Below are 22,568 nucleotides of genomic sequence, written 5' to 3' on the forward strand. Positions count from 1 at the left end.
GATTTGATATACATATACTCTGTGAAAGGGTTCTTCTGCCCATCTAGTTAACACTATACTTATCTTTTTATATGAAAACAACATTTTTAAAAAATATAATTTTATTGATTTCAGAGAGGAAGGGAGAGGGAGAGAGAGAGATTGAAACATCAATGATGAGAGAGAACTACCAATCGGCCGCCTCCCACATGCCCCACACTGGGGATCAAGCCTAAAACCTGGGCATGTGCCCCTGACCGGAATCGAACCCGGGACCCTTCAGTCCGCAGGCCCAAGCTCCATCCTCTGAGCCAAACCAGCCAGGGCTAAAGTACATTTTTAAAGAATGATGCAAAATTTAAGAATTTTGAAATAATTTTTGCTGTCTTATCAATCCATAACTAGTAATAACAGATTATTTAATATGTTTGATAATAGTTGGTAAGCCATTTATTTTTAAAAAACTATCACAGAGAACTCTGATTATAATTGATTTTAAAAATTCAATAAAATATACTCACCTACTTGACTAGTTCCTAGTTTTACAGGTTCTGTTTCTAAACTATGTAATTTGCCATTTTCTTTGTTGTCATTATGAGAAATAAGACTCTGAGATAACTGATTTGCAGTTAGATTTGCCTGAAGCTTTTGAATTTCTGCCTCTTTTATTGCAAGCTTAATCCTAGCACAGAGAAAAGAAGCCAAAAAATATTAGAAAGGTTCTATAAAAATATCTCATACTATTTTTTACCTTTCAAGATGGAAAAAATTTAAAACTGGTATTAGTCAACTATTGGGCAGGATATGTAAATTCTTTTCTACCATTGATTGGACTATAAACTGGTTCAGATACTTTAAAAACTTGGTGATACCTAGTAAAATTGAAAACGTACATGCTATTCTCAGATTTTCACTTTGAGGAATATATACTAGAGAAACTCATCTATATTGTAGTTAACATGTATAAATGTGTACTTTGTAGCACTGTATGGAAAAGACAGAAACTAGAAACACAGTAACTAACACTAAAGGAATAAATAAATTGTGACATTGTTATAGGATAGACTCTTATATAGCTATAGAAACTAAATTAACCACATTAATCCATGCACTGATCAATCACTCTACCTACTTCAACATGGATGAATTTAAAAAATGATCGAGTGAAAAAGCAAAATTACAAACAATATAATCATATAGTATATTTCTGAGTGCAAACATATACAAAATGGATTGAAGAATATTACCCAATTCATGATGGTGGATACTAAGGAGGAGAATGGGACTAGTGGTAAGAATCAAAATGTATAATCTATCCTGTAATGTTTTATTTTTTATTTAAATAAACAGATTTGAAACAAATATCACAAAATATTAAGAATCAATTCTTTGGCCCTGACCAGTTTGGCTCAGTGGCTAGAGCATCGGCCTGTGGACTGAAGAGTCCCAGGTTCAATTCCGGTCAAGGGCATGTACCTTGGTTGCGGGCACATCCCCAGTAGGGGATGTGCAGGAGGCAGCTGATCAATGTTTCTCTGTCATGGATGTTTCTAACTCTCTATCCCTCTCCCTTCCTCTCTGTAAAAAAAAAAAATCAATAAAATATATATATTTTTTAAAAAGAATCAATTCTTTGTTGTGGAAACAGATATTTGTTATAATACTCTGGACTTTTAGTATATTTTTCAACATTTCAATTAAAGATCTTAATTTATTACCAGTTTTTAAAAACATTGTATTTGCTACAACTTCAGAGCCTAAAAACTATACCTCAATTCCGAAATCATCATTTTATTTGTCTCACAGCAGCCAATGTAGTTGTCTTCCTTGTTTGACAAACTACTCATCTGTTGCTTAGAAAGAGATGATTTAAAACCAAGCATTTCTCTTTTTAACTGTAAGTATAAAAATAAACATATGAATTTATAATATCTGTGATATCATTTTTTTTATTCAGAACTCCAACTCTGAGAAATTGTGTGAATTTAATAGAAACAACCTAACATCCATCAATAGAACATATAAATACATTAGGAAATAGAAAGATAATGGGAAAACTACAATAGTTAAATAAACCTGCATGATGTAAATCATTATGGAAACATTACATAACATAAAACTGAATGTAAAAAAACAGTAGCACATGTATTTTTTAAAATGCACTAAACTATATATATATATATGTGTGTGTGTGTGTGTGTGTGTGTGTGTGTGTGTGTGTGACACACACACACACATTCTAAATGCATCTGTATGTGGCAGTATTTAAAATATGAACAAGAAGGCCTTGGCTGGTATGGCTCAGTGGTTGAGCATCAACCTATCAATGAGATAATGGCTTGATTCCTGGTTAGGGCAAATGCCTGGGTTGCAGGCTAGATCTTCAGTAGGGAGCGTGCAGGAGCCAGCCAATCAATGATTCTCTCTCATAACTGATATTTCTCTCTTTTTTTTTTTTTTTAAATGTATTTTTACTTGTTTCAGAGAAGAAGGGCGAGGGAGAGAGAGATAGAAACATCAATGATGAGAGAGAATCATTGATTGGCTGCCTCCTGCACACCCCGTACTGGGGATCGAGCCCGAAACCTGGGCATATGGCCTTGACCGAAATCAAATCTGGGGACTCTTCAGTCTGCAGGCCAACGCTCTATCCACTGAGCCAAACCAGCTAGAGCTCATCATTGATGTTTCTATCTTTCTCTCCTTTCCTCTCTGAAATCAATAAAAATATTATTTTAAAAAAAAACAGCAATATTTAAAATATGGACAAGAAGGCCCTGGCCAGTGTGACTTGGTTGGGCAACATCCTATATACCAAAAGGTTGCCATTTGATTCCTGGACAGGGTACATGCCCAGGGTTGTAGGCTCGATCCCTGATAGGGGGTGTGCAGGAGGCAGCTGATTAATGTTTCAGTCTTCATATCCACATTTCTCTCTCCCTCTCCCTTCCTCTCTCAAAAATCAATAAAAATTTTTTTGAAAATATGGACAAGAAGGATACACATGAACTTCAAAATAGTTGCTACCTCTAAGAGGGAGAGAATTAGATGTGATAGGTATATAAAAAGGCTTCATTTACCTGTAAAATTTTATTCTAAAAAAATCTGAAGTGGATATGCAAAATGTTATCCACATTTAGCAAATGCTATGCTACATTGGTCTCTGTGCTTTTCTGTGTGCTTGAATAACACAGAATTTTTAAATTAGCTGTAAAAAGGGGCAAGGTAAACAATATGACCATTACCTTCAAATTATAACCAAATCACATTTTCTAGAATGAAAAAACTCACATTTCCAAACTATGTATTCTTAGTACAGCATGAAACACAGGATCACGCATATTATTATCACACTACCTTTAGAATCTCATATAAAATAAATTTTGATACTGAGTCAAATTAGAATATCACTTTAAGATGAATGCTATCTGCATATGATTACTATCAGATTTATAAAGCAAACTGGTGCATTAAAAACCTAAGCAAATAATCAAAAATCAGCATCCTAGGAAAGTAGATATAGCAGAGGCTGGGAACCAAGAATCATACATTCAGTTTCAATTCTGCTACAAGTTATTAACTTCATGGGTAGCTATTTCTTCACCAATAAAACAATGGTATTGAATCAGATACTTTCTAAGGTCCCTCGTAGCTTCATAATTTCATGACAGTTTAAAATTGTTAAAAGGCTACCGTCCATACATATGTGAAATCAACCACGATACATTTATCTGTAGCTTTCTCCTGATCTCACCATTATTTTACACTTATCAGAAACGTATAGCTTAACTTCTTCCTAATCTCACTTGTAACTATGATAATACGCATATATAACTTAACGAGAAAAAGGGACTGGCTACAATATAAAAACATTTTCATGTTCTGTACCATTCAGTCAGTATGTGAGAAGTTGCTCAACATTAATCATTAGGGAAATGCAAATTAAAACCACAATGTGATAACACCTCATACACACTAATATAGATATAATAAAAAAAATAAACAATAACAAATATTGGCAAGGATGTGGAGAAATAGGACCCCTCATGCATTGCTGGTAAGGATATAAAATGGTGCAGCCACATTAAAAAACATTTTGGCATAAATTTACTATATGACTCAGCATTTCTATTCCTAATCAAAAGAAATGAAAACATATCCACACAAAGACTTACATGCAAATGTTCATAGCAGCATTATTCACAATAGTCCCAAAGTAGAAACAATCCAAATGTCCATCTTTTGGTGAATAAATTAATAAAATGTGGCATATCCACACAATGGGTAATAGTCAACAATAAAAAGAAATGAAATACTGATATATGTCACAATGAGTGATCTTCAAAAACATTAAGAATGCAAAAGAACAGATGCAAAAAGAGACCATGGTTAATTTAATTTATAATAAATGTCCAGAAAAGACAAATCTCTAGATGCAGAAAGTAGATGAGTGGGATAGGGATTAAAAATGGTGGCAGAGTAAGTGGATATGCTGCATGGACATGCTTCCAGGAACAAATTGGAATTACAACTAAAATACAGAAAAACTTCCTGAATAATCAACAGGAAACTCGCAGAAGAGAACCCTGATACCTAAGGACCGAAAGTGGAGACCACATAAACTGGTAGGAGGGGCAGAGGCACGAAAGGGCTGGCTGGGCGCACACAGATAGCAACTGAAGTCCCAAAGGGATATCTCAGTTGTCGGGGGTTGCCACTGAGAACTCTGGGATCTAATCCCCAAGCTGGTCTCCCCAACAGAGAGCATCAAAACTGAAGAGGTACCCACATAACATCTGGCTATGAAAAGCAGCTGAAAATTCAGGCACCCTCTTAAAGGGTCAATGCACAAAATTCCCTGTGGAGCTACCCATCTTGTGCTCCAGCAGTGAGGGGGTGAAGTGTACTGGAGCTGAGAGAGCAGAAGTCAGGACTGGGAACCAGGGGGATAGAGTTTAGAACACAGACACCCCAAGTTTCCTAGGCTGAGTCATTCCCTCACACAGGACATCTTTCCAACATAGACATTTGCCTTGCCTGTGAGGAAGACAGTTGACACATCCTATTGGACAAAACCTTGCCCTTAGGTCACTTAAGAGATTAAAAATAAAAATTAGTCTCCAGGCAGAAGCAACCGCTCTACCCTGTTGAAAAAAACTCTCACCACACCTGAGATGATTGCCTGGGGGCAATTCAAGAGGAATGCTATCAGTCTGTAGGCAGAGGCAGTCTCTGGAGGCTTTGAGTGTTTGCCTGATCTAATTAGTCAGAAACAGCCTTTAACACTGTCCTGCACTAGAGATTGAGAGGTGTAGAGCAGCAGTCACCAACTTTTTGGACCTCATGGACTACCAGTGATCCGCAGACCACTGGTTGGCGATTGCTGCTCCAAAGGTTTCCTTAAACCAGTGGTAGCCAACCTTTCAGACCTCACAGACCACCAGTGGTCTTGGCGACTGCTGGTATAGAGGATCTACCTATAATATAGTCACAAACCCACACAGACAGCCAAAATGAGGAGACAAAGAAACAACCCCCAAATGAAAGAACTAGAGAATTTTCCAGAAGAAGAGATAAATGAAGCAGAGATAAGAAATTTATCTGAAACAGAGTTCAGAGTAATGATGGTAAAAATGCTCAAAAGCATGAAAAAGAAAGTAGATGAGTGGCTCCCTAGCAGTAAGGGTGGGTACAAAAACTAATTATAAATGGCACAAGGGGTCTTTGGGAGATGAAAGAAATGTTTGAAAACTAGATTGTGGTAACTGTTCTAAAACTTGTAAATTTACTAAAAATAATTGAACAATTCACTTAAAATGGGTAAATTTGGTGGCATATAAATGTCACTTTAAGAAAGCTATTTTTTGTGGGAAACAGTATGGAGTTTCCTCAAAAAATTAAGGATGGAATTCCCATTTGTCCCAGTAATCCCACTTCTAGGAATATATCCCATGAAATCAGAAACACCAATCAGAAAGGATATACGCAACCTTGTGTTCATAGCAGCACAATTTATAATAGCTAGGATTTGGAAACAGCCAAAGTGCCCATCAGCATATGAGCTGATTAAAAAACTGTGGTACATCTACAAAATGAAATACTATGTTTTTGTAAAAAAGAATTCTTACCATTTGCAACAGCATGGATGGACCTAGAGAGCATTATGCTAAGCAAAATTAGCCAGTCAGAGAACGATAAATATCACATGATCTCACTCATTTGTAGAATATAATGAACAAAAATAGATCCAGAGACACAGAAGCATTGAACAGACTGTCAAACCTCAGAAGGAAGGCAGGGGAAGGAAGGGAGGGTAAGAGATCAACCAAAGAACGTGTATGCATGCATATAAGCAAAACCAATAGACAAAGACAGTAGGGGGATGAGGGCATGTGCTGGGGGGTGGGAATGGCTGGGGAGAGGTCAATGGAGGAAGAAGGAGACATGTGTAATACTTTAAACAATAAAGAATTTAAATAAAAATGTTTCTAAAAAGCTGTTTTTAAAAAATTCTGTGCCATTTTTTTAATGTATTTTATTGATTTTTTTACAGAGAGGAAGGGAGAGGGATAGGGAGTGAGAAACATCGATTAGAGGGAAACATCGATCAGCTGCCTCCTGCACACTCCCCACTGGGGATGTGCCCACAACCAAGGTACATGCCCTTGACTGGAATCAAACCCGGGACCCTTGAGTCCGCAGGCCGACACTCTATCCACTGAGCCAAACCGGTCAGGGCTGTGCCATTCTTATATATGACATCTGAGAGACTGAGAAAGGCTGAAATAGTAGAAAGTAAAAAAGAAAAAAAATAGGAATTAGAAAAGAAATTGATGTCTGAAAGTATAGACATCTAAAATAAAACAAACAGAAGCTAATAAATCAACCACAAAATGATGGTTTCTTATAAAGCACTTCAGTAAAATTTTCCTTTTCACTCATACTTACTGGCAATCGGGACATAATTTTATCCAAATGTCTCAGTTCCACTCTTGAACTTTCTATTTCTTGCTGACATACATCCAGTCGCTCATTCTGTGTTGCAATACGGACCTTTAATTCTCTGTTTTCATTTATTAGAGAAAATTTTTCTCGAAGTATTTCATCTTTGTCCTCTAACTCACTCTCTAGCTTCAAAATAGTTTGTCTAGATTCAGATAGTTGTGCCATTATTTCTGAATTTTTCACTGCCATGATTCTTATTTTTTCTTTTCCATCATTATTTTCTTCTTTTAACTGCCTATGAAGAAAAAATGCAGAAAAATTAAAAACATATTAATTTTTAATAATGATATTTAGTTAATCTCATACAAAATATTTTAAAGCTTAATTTTGAAATAAAAATATCTGCTCACATTTGCCATGTGCCTACTTTCTGCATGCCAGGTACTCACAACTTTATGTGGTAGCACTATTATTACTTCCAGTTTATATTTGGTGAAATTGAGGCACAAAAATGTTATAAAACTTCCCCGGTGTCTCACAGTAAGTAGTAGGGCAGGATAACCCCATTATCTCGGAAGCATTTCTGTTCCTTTTTAAAAGTGTGAAACAGGAGATCTAACTCCAAAATCCTGACACAACTTTTTGCAGCTTTAAGAAAGTTTTAGATCATGTAAGGAACAATCATGAAGTATCAGCCACAACTCCATAAGGAAAAGTCTAATCAACCATTAACGGATTACGAAGCATTACTATTTTCAAATACATATACCTATAAATATATGTCAAACATTATGACAATCTAATCTTTAGAATTGTTAATGTATTTAATCAGTTCCCTTTTTCACATTTTAAGATCTCTAAAGGGAGAAGGCTGGACTAAGTGATTCTTCATGACTTGAAGAATACGTATTTTACTAACTAGCTAATGTGGTCACACTATAAGAACATGAAGTGTGTGTTAATTTTCTCTAAATATTTTCAAAGCAAAAATTGTGATCATATTACTCTATATTTACAAGTATATCAACATACATTTTATTCATTTAAAATCCTCACTTCATTATATCTAGAAAACAATTTGTCATGAAGCCAATCTTTCTACATAATTTAAGTCCACAATTAAAATATACAAAATACTCTATTCCAAAATGCTTCAATTTCTTCATTTCCCCACAAAAATCCTTTTTCTACAACAGGATACTGTACCTTAATTTCTCTTTTAGAATTTCAAGGTCACTTTTATATAGACCACACTTTTCCTGTAGCCTTTTATTTTCTTTTTCACAGTTAATTAGATTTTTCTCTAATATTTCTTCTTCAGCTTGAACCTAAAAACAATAATTTGTTTTAAGTATGCACACTAATGTTGTCATAGGTTTTAGGTTTTTAAACTAAAAAGTAGTGACTTTTGAAATAATCAGGAGAGTGGAATAAGTATTCCACCCATTTAAGTTACCAACCTTATAGTAAAGAGAGGGAAGTGAACTTCCTGGACAGGGAATAGGATTCTAACTACCTGTTCAGAAATGGTTAAGAGCCTATGACAGAGGGGGAACAGCAAGAGTGTTCTGGCCTCACATGGACAAGTCAAACAACTCATGCAGGGATTCTGCATGAAGTTACTAAAGGCTAACTTTAGTACAAATGTTCCAGAGAAGTAATTTTTGAAATTGTAGCTAAAAAATACTCCCAATGAAATCATAGTCCAAAATTTAAAACAAAAGCCATGTACTCAGGATGGAACAGTGGGAGTGGAGGACTGGGCAGATCTCCCTCACTTCCTTTGTTACATCTACCTAACTATAGGGCTCTGCTGAGCAGTTTGAAATTGATAATCCTAAGAAGGGTTATGAGAAATCATCTCTTATATTTGCCTCTCTCTCCTCCATAAAGTCCTCCCTTTCCTCGAGGATACCCACCCTATACTAGTCATTCTACCTTCCCCTACAGATTACCTTTTTAAAAATCACTTCTATGATATTTCATTCCCACAGGGACCGTCTCCAAGGCTTTCAAACAGTGACCAAATTAATTCACATTTAAGATTTTGGTATCGCCGAAACCGGTTTGGCTCAGTGGATGGAGCGTCAGCCTGCGAACTGGAAGGTCCCAGGGTCGATTTCGGTCAGGGGCATGTACCTTGGTTGCAGGCATATCCCCAGTAGGATATGTGCAGGAGGCAGCTGATCGATGTTTCTCTCTCATCGATGTTTCTAACTCTCTATCTCTCTCCCTTCCTCTCTGTAAAAAATTAATAAAATATATTTAAAAAAAGAAAAAAGATTTTGGTATCAAATGGGATTTTGACTTCTTAATCATCATCCTAATAAAAGAGAAACATGGTAATTAGCGTACGACCGCTACCCTTCCCAATGGCTAATCAGGGCAATATGCAAATTAACTGTCAGCCAAGATGGCGGCTGGCAGCCAGGCAGCTTAAAGTGAACATGAGGCTTGCTTGCTTCAGTGACGGAGGACTCCAACGTTCCCCACCTGCCGCTGCCAGCCTCTGAGCTGCAATTCTAAGCAACTATGTTACAAATATAGAAGCTAAACAAAACCCCAGAAACCTACTTTAGTCCGTCGGGCTTCAGCCAGCAGGATCGCAACATTGTTTCTAATACAGAAGGTAAACAAAGGCCAGAAACCTGCTTTCAGCAGTGGAGGCCTAAGAGCTGGACCCAAGCCTCAAAGCTAAAGCTGGCCCAGAATAAAGAAAAAAAGGAGCGGTTGGGAGCTTCAGTCACCTGCCAGCCTGAAAACAGCCCTCAGCCCCTCACCCAGACTGGCCAGGCACCCCAGTGGGGACCCCCACCCTGAAGGGTGTGACCAGCTGCAAACAGCCATCATCCCCTCACCCAGGCTGGCCAGGCACCCCAGTAGGGACCCCCACCCTGATCCAGGACACCCTTCAGGGCAAACCAGCCGGCCCCCACCCATGCACCAGGCCTCTATCCTATATAGTAAAAGGGTAATATGCCTGCCTCCCAGCACCGGGATCAGCAGAGCCGAGAGGCCTCCCGGCACCAGGATCAGTGTGACAGGGGGCAGTGCCCAAACCCCCTGATTGCTCTGCGGCTCTGTGTGTAACAGGGGGCGGGGCCACAACCTCCCTATCTGCCCTGCTCTGTTCATGACAGGGGAAGGTGCCCCAACCCCCTGATCAGCCCTGCTCTGTGCCTGATAGGGGGAGCTCCCCAACCCCCTGATCGCCCTGCGGCTCTGTGTGTGACAGGTTATGGCGCCCCAACCCCCTGATTGGCCCTGCTCTGTGTGTGACAGGGGGCAGCGCCCCAACTCCCTGATCGGCCCTGCTCTGTGTGTGACGGGGTAGAGCCATAACCTCCCCATCGGCCCTGCCCTGAGTGTGAGAGTGGCGGCGCCCCAACCCCCTGATCGGCCCTGCTCTGTGCGTGACAGGTGGGAGCTCCCCAACCACCTGATGGGCCCTGCTCTGTGCGTGACAGGGTACGGAGCCCCAACCCCCCTGATGGGCCCTGCTCTGTGCGTGACAGGGGGCAGCGCCCCAACCCCCTGATTGGCCCTGCTCTGTGCGTGACAGGGGGTGGCGCTGCAACCTCCCCATCGACCTTGCCTTGAGTGTGACAGGGGGCAGTGCCCCAACCCCCCAATCGGCCCTACCCTGAGCGTGACTGAGGGTGGCATCGCAATCTCCCAATCCGCCCTGCTCTGTGCATGATAGGGGAAGGCACCCCAACTCCCCAATCGGCCCTGCTCTGAGCCCGACCAAGGGCTACACCTAGGGATTGGGCCTGCCCTCTGCCACCCGGGAGCAGGCCTAAGCCAGCAGGTCGTTATCTCCCGAGGGGTCCCAGACTGTGAGAGTGCACAGGCCGGGCTGAGGGACCCCTCCTCCCCGCTGAGTGCACAAATTTTTGTGCACCGGGCCTCTAGTATATAATAAAAGGCTAATATGCAAATTAACCCAACAGCGGGAACAATTGGTCACTATCACGCACACTGACCACCAGGGGAAGACACTCAATGCAGGAGCTGCCCCCTGGTGGTCAGAGCACTCCCACAGGGGGAGTGCCACTCAGCCAGAAGCCAGACTTATGGCTGGCAAGCACAGTGGCAGTGGCAGGAGCCTCTCCTGCCTTCAAGACAGCGCAAAGGATATCTGACTGCTAGCACCCTACAGGTAGTGGGCCTAAACCATCAGTCAGACTTCCCTTGAGGGCTCCTAGACTGAGAGAGGGCTCAAGCCAGGCTGAAGAACCCCCCCCACCAGTGCATGAATTTCATGCACTGGGCCTCTAATTTTTAATAATAATATTTCTCTTTTCTACCCTTCTACCTCTCTTTTATTTTTTTAAATATATTTTATTGATTTACTTATTTATTTTATTTTATTTTTTTTACAGAGAGGAAAGGAGAGGGAGAGTTAGAAACATCGATGAAAGAGAAACATTGATCAGCTGCCTCCTGCACACCTCCTACTGGGGATGTGCCCACAACCAAGGTACATGCCCTCGACCGGAATCGAACCTGGGACCTTTCAGTCCACAGGCTGACACTCTATCCACTGAGCCAAACCGGTTAGGGCCCTTCTACCTTTCTTTAATTAGAATCATTAACTTCCTGCTTCAATTATCTCAAGATGGAAGTCTCTCATATCAGTATCAGTTGACTAGACCTCTCTTCTGAGCTCCACAATTGAACATCTAACATGTGGCCTTCCTCCAAACAGGTTTTATTACTATGTGGTATTACTTGAAGATAGCAAATAAATGTAATAAAGCCATTATATTACTATGAAGAATCTGTTCAGGAATCTTCCCTTTGAGAGGCAGAAGTGAGCCCCTCTCAGGGTGGTAGATCCAGGGAGATCAACTAAAAGCTACATAATCTACTCTTTTATTTTCACTGAGGTTATAGGAATAAATTTCCTGCTTCTATTTCTATAGCTCCAACTTCTGCTTACTCACCCCATCTTTCTCTATATTTTATTTCTTCTCTTGTCTCCACTCTTTTCTCTGGATAAAAAAAGTTTCAACTCATTATAAAAAAAAATTGTCCATCAATTAATTAAGGAACATCATGCTTAACTAATATTTATAAATTCTTTATTTCAAATAAATTTTATTATAAATGAGATAATAAAAATTACTCCCTGCTTTAATCATAAATACATATATTCTATTTATGTCTCTATTTTTACAATATGGACTGTAATACTAAACACTGACTTTGTACAGTCAGTTAATTAGATTTACCTTTTCCAGCTTTTCAGCCACTTTTTCTTTATAATGTTGGAAAGCGTTACTCAGCTCTTCAGCATTATATAGTGCTTCATTCCTTTGTCGTTCAGCTCTAAAATTTAAAAAGGGATAATTAATAAAAGCAAAAGATGCCCTGCACTGAATAGTTAAGATCCAAAGTAACCTATATTTAATTTTGAGGAATAATTAGAGAGAAACAGATTTCTCTGTACTAAAACAAAAAAAAAGAATACTAAGCTTAAACTGCAAATAAAAAATGAAGATTAATAATTTCCTTACTATAAGATATCAATATAAAAAATAAAATGTAACAAAATATTTATAAACATACTTTAAATCATACATACATTCTTATGTGTTGGCAATATTTTTCCCTCAATCCAGAAGACAGACAAGAGAAGTAGCCTGAAGCTGTATGATAAATTGTCACTTCACTGCCTAATATATTAAAAATACTCGGTAAATCCTATGACCTTTACAAAGATCAGGTAAATTTTCAAAAAGGTATTTCAAGAGACAGTAACTTTTATTTATGCATATATAAAAATCTGAACAACAAATCCAATCATTACCAAGCACTGTCTTAAGCCCAACCATGCTGCCTCACCTCCTAGCTGACCCTGACCTTTCATCATACTTCTCACACTGAATTGAGATTATTGGACTGGAACTTGGTCAATTTCCTATCCACATCTAAAACTTTCCTAGCCCTGACCAAGTAGCTCAGTTGGTTAAGCATTGCCGCAATACACCAAGGTTGTGGGTTTGATTCCTGGTCCGGGCACACATAAGAACCAACCAATTAATGTGTAAATAAGAACACCAAATCCATGTTTCTCTCTTTGTTACTATCTCTAAAATCAATAAGTAAAATATAAAAAGAAACCCACACAGAACTTTTCTATATTTAATCCCATTCTCATCACATTGTTTCCAGTGTAAGGGAAGTGTAGTGACTCTTCTTCAACATGATTTCCTTTACCAATACTCTGGATCTTAGCTCTTTCCTTTGAGGAACTTACTCTGTCTTCTGTATTTTAGCCTCTTCTCTATTGGCTTACAAACTCAAGTGAAAGTATCCCTTATTTCCTAAATATGTGGTTCTTAAGTCTGGATAGCAACTGTGAATACTGGAGATGTCTATTTGGTTTCAAAGTTTCAGATAAAAAATAGCAAGTATTTAAACAATAAGAGATTTATCTGAACATCTAAGAAAATTCATTCTATTAATTTGCAAAGCTAGAACTCAGAAAGGAAAGGATACCTATGTTTCTCATTTAACAAAACAAAAACCCCCAGATATTGTGCTTTTCTCATGTTATCCTTTCTTTCAAGCCAAAGTTATCCACTTTATAGATATCTACTCCTCTTTACCACCAATTTTTTTTAAAAGTCGTAACATATTTCAGTCACACAGAACCGTCTGTATATATATTATATATGCATGTACTCACAACCCACACTTAATGAATCTTAAATCTGCTATTTTTCCTTCATGGAGACTTAGTTGCTTATTTATTTTTAATCCTTACCTCAGGACATGCTTTTACTGATTTGATTTGATTTTTGTTACTCCTCACCTGAGGATATTTTCCCATTGATTTTTAGGGAGAGTGGAAGACAGAGAGAAAGACAGAGAGAAACATCAATGTGAGAGAAGACATTGATTGGTTGCCTCCTGCATGAGCCCCAACCATGGGCCTGGGCCAGGTAAGAGCCTGCAACCAAGGTACGTGCCAGTGACTGGAATTGAATCCGGAACCCTTTGGTCCTCAGGCCGAGGGTCTATCCACTGAGCCAAACTGGCGAGGGCGCTTTTATTGATTTTAGAGAGAAGAAGGAAAAGGGGGAGAGGGAGAGAGGGAGAGAAGGAGAGAGGGAGAGAGGGAGAGAGGGAGAGAGGGAGACAGAGAGACAGAGAGACAGAGACAGACAGAGACAGAGAGAAAGAAACATCAATCAGTTGCTTTCTGCACTCACCTGATAGGATCGGACACACAACCTGCCCTGACCAGGAATTGAACTCACCACCTTTTGGTGTATGGGACAACACTCCAATCAACTAAGCCACAAAGGTCAGGGCAGACTTTTTTATTTTAAGAAAACAAAGACATTACAGAGTTGAGGTCCTGTCCCTGTGAGTCTTTTCAAAATCCCATTCCCCTGACTTCTTCCACAAAGGTAACCCTAGAATCACTTTGTTTTTTTAAATTACAAAACATTTTGGAAGAGTGTGGGGGCAGAAGGGGGTCCTAATATATGGTGGCAAGAGAAGATCTGACTTTGGGTGGTGGGCGCACGGTGCAATATACAGATCTTGTAACAGAGAAACCCACACCTGAAACCTGTATGTTTATGCTGACCAATGTCACCACAATAAATTCAATAAAAATAAATAAATAAAAGCACTAAGATGTAACATTAAAAAACATTTTGTATATTCATATGTTAACCTAAGCCCACAAATAGTACCTTATAATTCATCTAAGAGGCAGATTGTTTTCACATTTTTAACTTCTCTAAGATTGCTATGTATTTTACAATTGATGGTATCTCAGTTTCATGGCGATATTTTTTTTCTTAGTGATTACTAACATAATGGTATATCTTAAAATCTGTGTAATCTTACATTTAATAAAAGATCAGTCTTTTTTCATGTTTTTATATTTTATACAAATGGCATCACACTGCCTATATCCTACTGCAAATTGCTTTTGTTCAATTCATTCAAGACCTATCTATATTCACTGATATGACTACAATTCATTTAAAAAAATCTATTACATAATATTCCATGGTATAAAAATACTGTAATTTATTTACCCATTCCACAGTTCATAGACATTGAAGTGTTTTCTCAGCTAATACAAACAACATTTCAGTCAACATCACAATGCATAGTTTCTTAGCAATATGTGTGAGAGTTTCTTTAAGATAAATAACTAGGAGCAAAATTGCTAGATTTTTTCCAAAAGTTATTTCAAAATTGAAGGTACTATATAGGTGAACATTCAACTTTATTAAATCTTTTTCAAAATTTTCACAGGAGAATATTTAGAGAAAGTGGAAGAAAGGGGGGGGGGGGGAGAGAGAGAGAGAGAAAGAGAGAGAGAGAGAGAGAGAGAGAGAGAAAGAGAAACATCAATGTTGGAGACACGCATGGATTGGTTGTCTCCCGCATGCACTCCAACAGGGAAAGGGATCAAACCTGCAACCCAAGTATGTGCCCTTGACTAGGAATCAAACCCGAGACCCTTCTGTGTGCTGGCTGATGCTCTAACCATGCAGCCATATCAGCCAGGGTGTTTATTAAATCTTTTTCAACAATTAGTACAGCAGCTGTACCAATTTACATTCCCAAACAGAAATGTGTATAAGTTTCTGTTGTACCACACCCTCACCTACACTTAGAGAACCAGTAGAGAATATAAATAATAACTTATTTAAGCCTCCCAACAATCTAAAACTTTTCTAATTTTTATCATAAGTTCCTCAATGGTATATGAGGAAGAAAGCTTGTTTTAAATTTCCAAACATACATGACTTGGGAGATTATATTCCAACTTAACTGTACTGTGGTCTGAGAAGGTGATATGTGTGACATCAATCTTTTGGTGTTTATTGAAACTCATGTTTTCTGGCATAGTGAGGTAGGTAACAGATTATAAATGTTATAGAAGTGCTTGAAAGAATATCATTTTTCAAATTGTTCGGTATAGGGTTCTAGATAAGCAACCATTAGATCAAGATTATTAATTGTCATTCAATTCTTCAACTTCTTACTTTTTTTGTTGTTTAATCTAATAATTCCTAGTAAATGTATAAAAATGTTCCCTGCATAAGGTTTATTTACTTCTACTTGAAATTTTCTTTTCTTTATATAATCTTGGACTAAATTATTAGATACATGTAAGTTTAGAATCTCCATAGCTTTTTCCTTAGGTGTTATTTAAACGTAAATTTATTATATGAATTATTTTTAACTCGAGCAATGCTTGTTGCATTTAAATCTATTCTGTGTGATTTTAATATAGCTATATCTACTTTGTTTTGGTGACTATTTGCCCGAGATATTTCTTTCCATCCCTCTGCTTTAAACTTTTCTGTGTTCATATGTTTTAGGTATGTCTTTTATAAACAGCATAAAACTAAACAATCTCTGCCTTTATACTGGCTTTTTAATCCATTATAATGACTCTTCTGTACCCAAAAAAATATCTTTGCAAAAGTTTAAATCTTTCAATTTCAGAATGCCAATATTTATTCTAACACTTCAAAAAGCTCCAAGAGTCTTCATGTCACATCTCTACCTAAAAAATCTCAATTGCCTATTTATGCTTTCCAGGTTAAAATACAAATCTTTCGGCATAACACACAAAGCCATTTATAGTCTGGACCAAACCAGTTTTTCTTGCCTCATTTCCTATTACACCTACCCATTTACATATACTATATAATAAAAGGGTAATATGCAAATTGACCCTAACAGCAGAACGACTGGGAATGACAGGTCACTATGAAACACACGGACCACCAGGGGGCAGATGCTCAATGTAGGAACTGCCCCGTGGTGGTCAGTGCGCTCCCACAGGGGGAACTCTGCTCAGCCACAAGCCAAGATGATGGCTGCCAGTACAGTGGTGGTGGCGGGAGCCTCTCCCGCCTCCACAGCAGCACTAAGGATGTCCGACTGCAGATTAGGCCTGCTCCCCGCTGCAAGCAGACATCCCCCGAGGGCTGCCAGGCTGCCAGAGGGATGTCTGACTATCACCCAGGATGTCCCTGGGGAGCAGGCCTAAGCCAGCTTGTAAACATCCCCCAAGGAGTCCCAGACTGCAAGAGGGCACAGGCTGGGCTGAGGGACCCCCCCGAGTGCACAAATTTTTGAACATTGGGCCTCTAGTAAGTATATAAAATTCCTCAATATTCTTCAGCAATGATGTTCTTTTATATTTCTACTAGAGGCCCGGTGCACAAAAATTTGTGCACTCGGGGGGAAAGGGGGAGTCCCTCAGCCCGGCCTGTGCCCTCTCGCAGTCTGCGACCCCTCGGGAGATAACGACCTGCTGGCTTAGGCCTGCTCCCGGGTGGCAGAGGGCAGGCCCAATCCCTAGGTGCAGCCCCGGGTCGGACTCAGAGCAGGGCCGATTAAGGAGTTGGGGCGCCTTCCCCTGTCATGCACAGAGCAGGGCAGATTGGGAGGTTGCGATGCCACCCTCAGTCACGCTCAGGGCAGGGCCGATTGGGGGGATGGGGTGCCACCCCTCTCACACTCAGGGCAGGGCCAATGGGAAGGTTATGGCTCTACCCCGTCACACACAGAACAGGGACCGTGGGGGCGGGGGGGGTTGGGTCGCCGCACCCTGTCACACACAGAGCCGCAGGGCGATCAGGGGGTTTGGGTGCTGCCCCCTGTTACGCTGATCCCGGTGCCAGGAGGCCTCTCGGCTCCGCTGATCCCGATGCTGGGAGACATATTGCCCTCTTACTATATAGGATAGAGGCCTGGTGCATGGGTGGGGCTGGCTGGTTTGCCCTGAAGGGTGTCCTGGATCAGGGTAGGGGTCCCCGCTGGGGTGCCTGGCCAGCCTGGGTGAGGGGATGATGGCTGTTTGCAGCTGGTCACATACCCTTCAGGGTGGGGGTCCCCACTGGGGTGCCTGGCCAGTCTGGGTGAGGGGATGATGGCTGTTTGCAGCTGGTCACACACCCTTCAGGGTGGGGATCCCCACTGGGGTGCCTGGCCAGTCTAGGTGAGGGGCTGAGGGCTGTTTTCAGGCCGACTGAAGCTCCCAACTGCTTCTTTTTTTCTTTTTCTTTTTCATTCTGGGCCAGCTTTAGCTCTGGCTCCACCTCTGAGGCCTCTGCTGCTGAAAGAAGGTATCTGGTTTGTTTTGGTTTTGTAATCGAAACAATGTATAACTCCAGCTCTGAGATCCTGGGCTCGCTGAAAGCAGGTTTCTGGGGTTTTGTTTAGCTTCTATATTTGTTACAATGTTTCTTAAACTGCAAGGTCAGAGGCCGGCAAGGCAGGCGGGGAACGTTGGAGTCCTCTGTCACTGAAGCCAGAAAACCTCATGTTAGTTTCAAGCTGCCTGGCTGCCGGCCGCCATCTTGGCTGGCAGTTAATTTGCATATCTCGCTGATTAGCCAATGGGAAGGGTAGCGGTCGTACGCCAATTACCATGTTTCTCTTTTCTTAGATAGGACTAGTAGCTTGGTGCACGAAATTTGTGCACATTGAAAGGGAATTAATTAGAGGAATGTAATTTGGACTCACTATCTATCAATAATATGTGAGCATGAGGCAGTCCGCGTTTCTGAAATCCAATGACATGAATTTTAGCGATTACTTTTCCAAATAAATGGAATTTACAGATATCATTTAAAAGAGCATTCAGCTTAATATTAAAAACTCTGGCTACCAAATCAGGTCTGTTTTCAATTTTTTGCCAGCGTTGCAAATTGTTTGCAATATCAGCCCATTTGGGGTTGCATGTGATGGTTATGAATAAATCGGGCTAGCCATACTTCATTACAATTGCCATAGCATCCTGATATCACTGCTGCATATTTCTGGGACTACCCTCAAAAGATGTGGAAGTATTATCATTTCACCAATTGGCACATTGTCCTTTTCAGATCTAGATATGAGATACTCCATCAAACCACTGTATTTTTCAACTCTCAACTTAGATTGTTTGCTTTGATGAAATTTATCTGATTGGCCTCCATTTTTTAATACAAATCCACAATAAACTGTTGAGTTAATTTTCCTGCATTTAAAATAGGATTGAATGTGTCCCACACAGAGAGACAAAATCCATAATACTGCATTTGTGTGACTCATGTCCTTACATTTTGTCTAGTATTATTGTCCATTACACTGTTGTCTCTGAGTCTTTTTTTTTTAATTTGAAAGTTGATGGGGTTTTTTTGTTTATTTTTTATTTTTTTTATTTTTTTGTCTCTGAGTCTTAATGCAATATCTGTTCCCCAGCCTTTTTCACCATGTGGAAAAAGAATAGAATATGTCATTGCATCTAACGTAGGAAACAGGATATTGATTTGTTTCATTTTAGTGGCATTTGGATTATTGAGATCTGGTTTACAATGAATGAGCAAGTCCCTTTCAAAAGGAGGTTCTTCATCTTTGTTTCTGAATATGACAGCAATCTCGGTTACACGGGTAGAATTATATCTACCCGGATCACTGTTACAATTGTATTTAATCACCACTGTTACCTCTGTGGGAGCAATACCATTTGCTGCTGCTTCAGATTGGGCTTCCTTTTCTACCTCATGTAGCATCTTGTACGATTTTTTTTTTTAGATATTAAACTGATAAGAACAGATACTACACTTGATCTTAGCCAAAAAGCGGAGAAGCGATTGTACGATTTTTTTAATTCATTTATTTCATGCATGAGGTTGTTGATGTTGATCATGAGTCTTTCTGAGCAGCCGTGGTTTTCTGGCATTGCTAATCTTTTACTTGTAGCTTCGGCTGTATCCAAAATATAGAGTTGAGCAAACTTCCGAGAAACATCATTCGAAGGATGTGAAGTTCCAGTACGGTGATAAACTTGTCAGTGTATTCTAAAACAGTATGGTCCATTCCTTGATGGCGATGCAATATTTGCACCCATGGAGGCAAAAGCAAAAGAACTATTTATGGAACGAGTATTTTCCAGGAAATTTTTACTGTCAGAATCTTTGTTTGTCATTAATCTTTTTAAATATGCCGGGTAATCTGAAAAATGTCTATCATTTGGACAGACTTTCCCTTTGCTACGACATCAAGTAAATTTCCCATCGGATGGTTTTCATCTGAGAAATTTAGGGATAGGCAAAATTCACATCGAACAGTCATTCCACCACAACTATGTTCAAGGATTGCATCCTCATGTACTCCATTTTTGCTGAGAAGGCAGTTCCTACTGGTATTTGTAGTATTTGTTGATGACTGTTCTCTCGACATATTCTGTCGTCGCTACCACCTTCTTTCAACTTCAAAGGCACATTGGCCTTTAGACATTTTCTGTCAATAACGCCATTGTTTTTCGGCATCAGAGCAACGTTTTTTCAGTAGCGGGTGTTCAGATACATCCTGTTGCAGGCGCCGCCTTCTTTCAATATCAGATGCACACTGCTCTGCAGACACTTTCTGTCAATAACGACGGTATCTTTCAGCTGCAGAGCTATGTTGTAACAACAGTTGTTCTTTAGACATAGTCCCACCTCCCAGCTGTCACGGTCTGAGGTGACTGAGAGTCCTGGCTATCAGGCCACTGAGAGCTGTCTGACCAATGGCTGAATCTGGCTGATTTTGTGGGGGTGGGACTTCCTCCTCCCTGCTGTCAGTTTCCACAGCTGTGATGAGGAAGCTGGGGTGACAGAGGGAGCTGCGCCCTCCAAGCCGCCCTCTCTCTCGCGCTCTGCTGTATGTCCAGTGGTCTCCTGCTCTGCCAAGTCCTCCAAACGTCTTGCTCTCCGCCGGCAAGGTCCCAGGAGTCCACGGGAGTGGCTAGGCATGGATGGCCATGCCTCCCCAACCAGCGAAAGTCCCGGGAGCCCGCGGGCATGGCTTGGTGCACCTCCTGGGGCTGGCAAAGGTCCTGGGAGCTGGCGGCTGCGGCCGCCATCACCTCCTGGGGCGCTTGACACCTGCATATGCAAATTAACCGCCATCTTTGTCAGATAATTTGCATAGTCACTCGAATTGGCTGGTGGGCGTGGCTTGAGCATAGCGGAGGGATGGCTAATTTGCATGTTTCTCTTTTATTATATAGAATATATACTAGGGGCCCAGTGGGCGAATTTGTGCACCTTGAAAGGAATTGTGGGCCGCGAGACTGTGGTGGGCACAGGGGTGGGTCTTAGCCCATCCTCAGCACTCCCACCCAGCCCCTCCCCCTGTGGCCCCTAGTCCCCTGTCTGTAAGCAGCCCCGCTCCCACCGCCATCATTCCCACGCACTGACAGCACGGAACAATTGGAGCCGGTGCCAGCAGCGATTGAGAGCAGAGCCTGCACCATCAGTGGGTTCGAGCGGCTGCTGCTGCCCCAATTGCTCCTCAGGAGCAGGGGGAGGTAGAGAAGCCCTCAGGGACAATTGGAGCCAGCAGCACCACTTGCACCAGCTGATGGCACCAAGCAATCGTGACCAGCGTCAGGTGCCAGCAGCAGGTGCGAGTGGCAGCTCCAGCTCTGGCTCCGGCGCCGGCAGCAGATGCGAGTGGGGGCCAGCACTGGCAGTGGGTGTGAGCAGTGGCTCCGGCGCTGGCAGTGGTGCGAGCAGGGCCATTGGTGGCAGTGGGTGTGAGAGGTGGCTGCCGGCCCCAATCGCCCCCCAGGAGCAGGAGGAGGTAGAGAAGCCCTGAGGGGCGATCAGGGCCAGCAGCTGCCACTCACACCTGCTGATGTTACCAAGTGACTGGGGCAGGCACTGGGCTCCAGCAGCAGGTGCGAGTGGGGCTGGCACCGGCAGCAGGTGTGAGCACCCGGCTGGACCGTGGCATGGAGAAGCAAAGAATTTTCAATGACCACCAGAGCCATGCCCCGAAGACAGTGACCAGTGCCCCACCTTGGTCTGGTGGCCCTGCTCACCTGCGCCACCATCCCACCACAGCCGATGCCCACCATGTTCCATGCTCTGCCACCTGTTGCCAATGCTCACCATGTTCTGCGCGTACCTCCTGGTGGTCAGTGCACATCATAGAGACCAGTTGTTCGGTTGTACTAGTGTTCAGTCTATTTGCAGATTAGGGTTTTATATATATAGACTAGTAGATAGATGCCTTTGCACATGCTGTCCAAACTGTGGCCATCCTCACTATTCACCTTGTGAAAGCAAAGTCAATACTTGACCCTAAGAATCATATTAAGTTTTACAGAGAGAACTAGTTGCTCTTCCTTTGTATTTTTTCTTAGCTATATTAGAAAGCTAGTTCCCATAATATTACCTCACTATAATTACCATATGCAAAAAGCTTATCTGAATAAGTCTGAATTTCAGAATATTTAACCATACAGTTTATTAATTTTTTAAAAATATATTTTTATTGATTTCAGAGAGGAAGGGAGAGACAGAGAGAGATAGAAACATCAATAATGAGAATCACTCATTGGCTGCCTCCTGCACGCCCCCTACTGGGATCAAGCCAGAGGACTGAGCCCACAACCCGGGCATGTGCCCTGACTGGAATCGAATTGTGACCTCTCCACTCAACCACTGAGCCACGCCTGGAAGGCTTTAACCATACAGGTTACACTCATGATAGGTACATTTGCTAGTGTTTATTACTTAAAAGGCACCTAACATTTCTTTTTCATTTAATCCTTATATCAAGACAATATCATCTCAATTTAAAGATGAGCAAAGTTACATTCAAGAAGGACA

The 22,568-nt window shown here is 41.0% G+C and overlaps 1 protein-coding gene across 4 annotated transcripts in view; it reads right to left on the minus strand.

Moving 5' to 3' along the window:
• Positions 1-22,568, minus strand: part of CCDC18 (coiled-coil domain containing 18) — a 125,982-nt gene that overhangs the window by 84,182 nt on the left and 19,232 nt on the right. For 3 of the 4 annotated variants that reach the window (XM_081087751.1, XM_081087750.1, XM_081087749.1), the window contains exons 8-10: positions 12,162-12,258; positions 8,131-8,252; positions 6,928-7,219 (exon numbers count right to left, since the gene is read on the minus strand). In XM_081087751.1, the coding sequence (XP_080943877.1) occupies positions 6,928-7,219; positions 8,131-8,252; positions 12,162-12,258 (511 nt within the window). Of the gene's footprint in view, positions 1-500; positions 662-1,749; positions 1,875-6,927; positions 7,220-8,130; positions 8,253-12,161; positions 12,259-22,568 lie in introns of all 4 variants that reach the window. The other variant, XM_081087748.1, reaches the window with a different exon arrangement.

Source organism: Myotis nattereri (genome assembly GCF_964212035.1).
Source record: "Myotis nattereri genome assembly, chromosome: 3".
Classification (NCBI taxonomy): domain Eukaryota; kingdom Metazoa; phylum Chordata; class Mammalia; order Chiroptera; family Vespertilionidae; genus Myotis; species Myotis nattereri.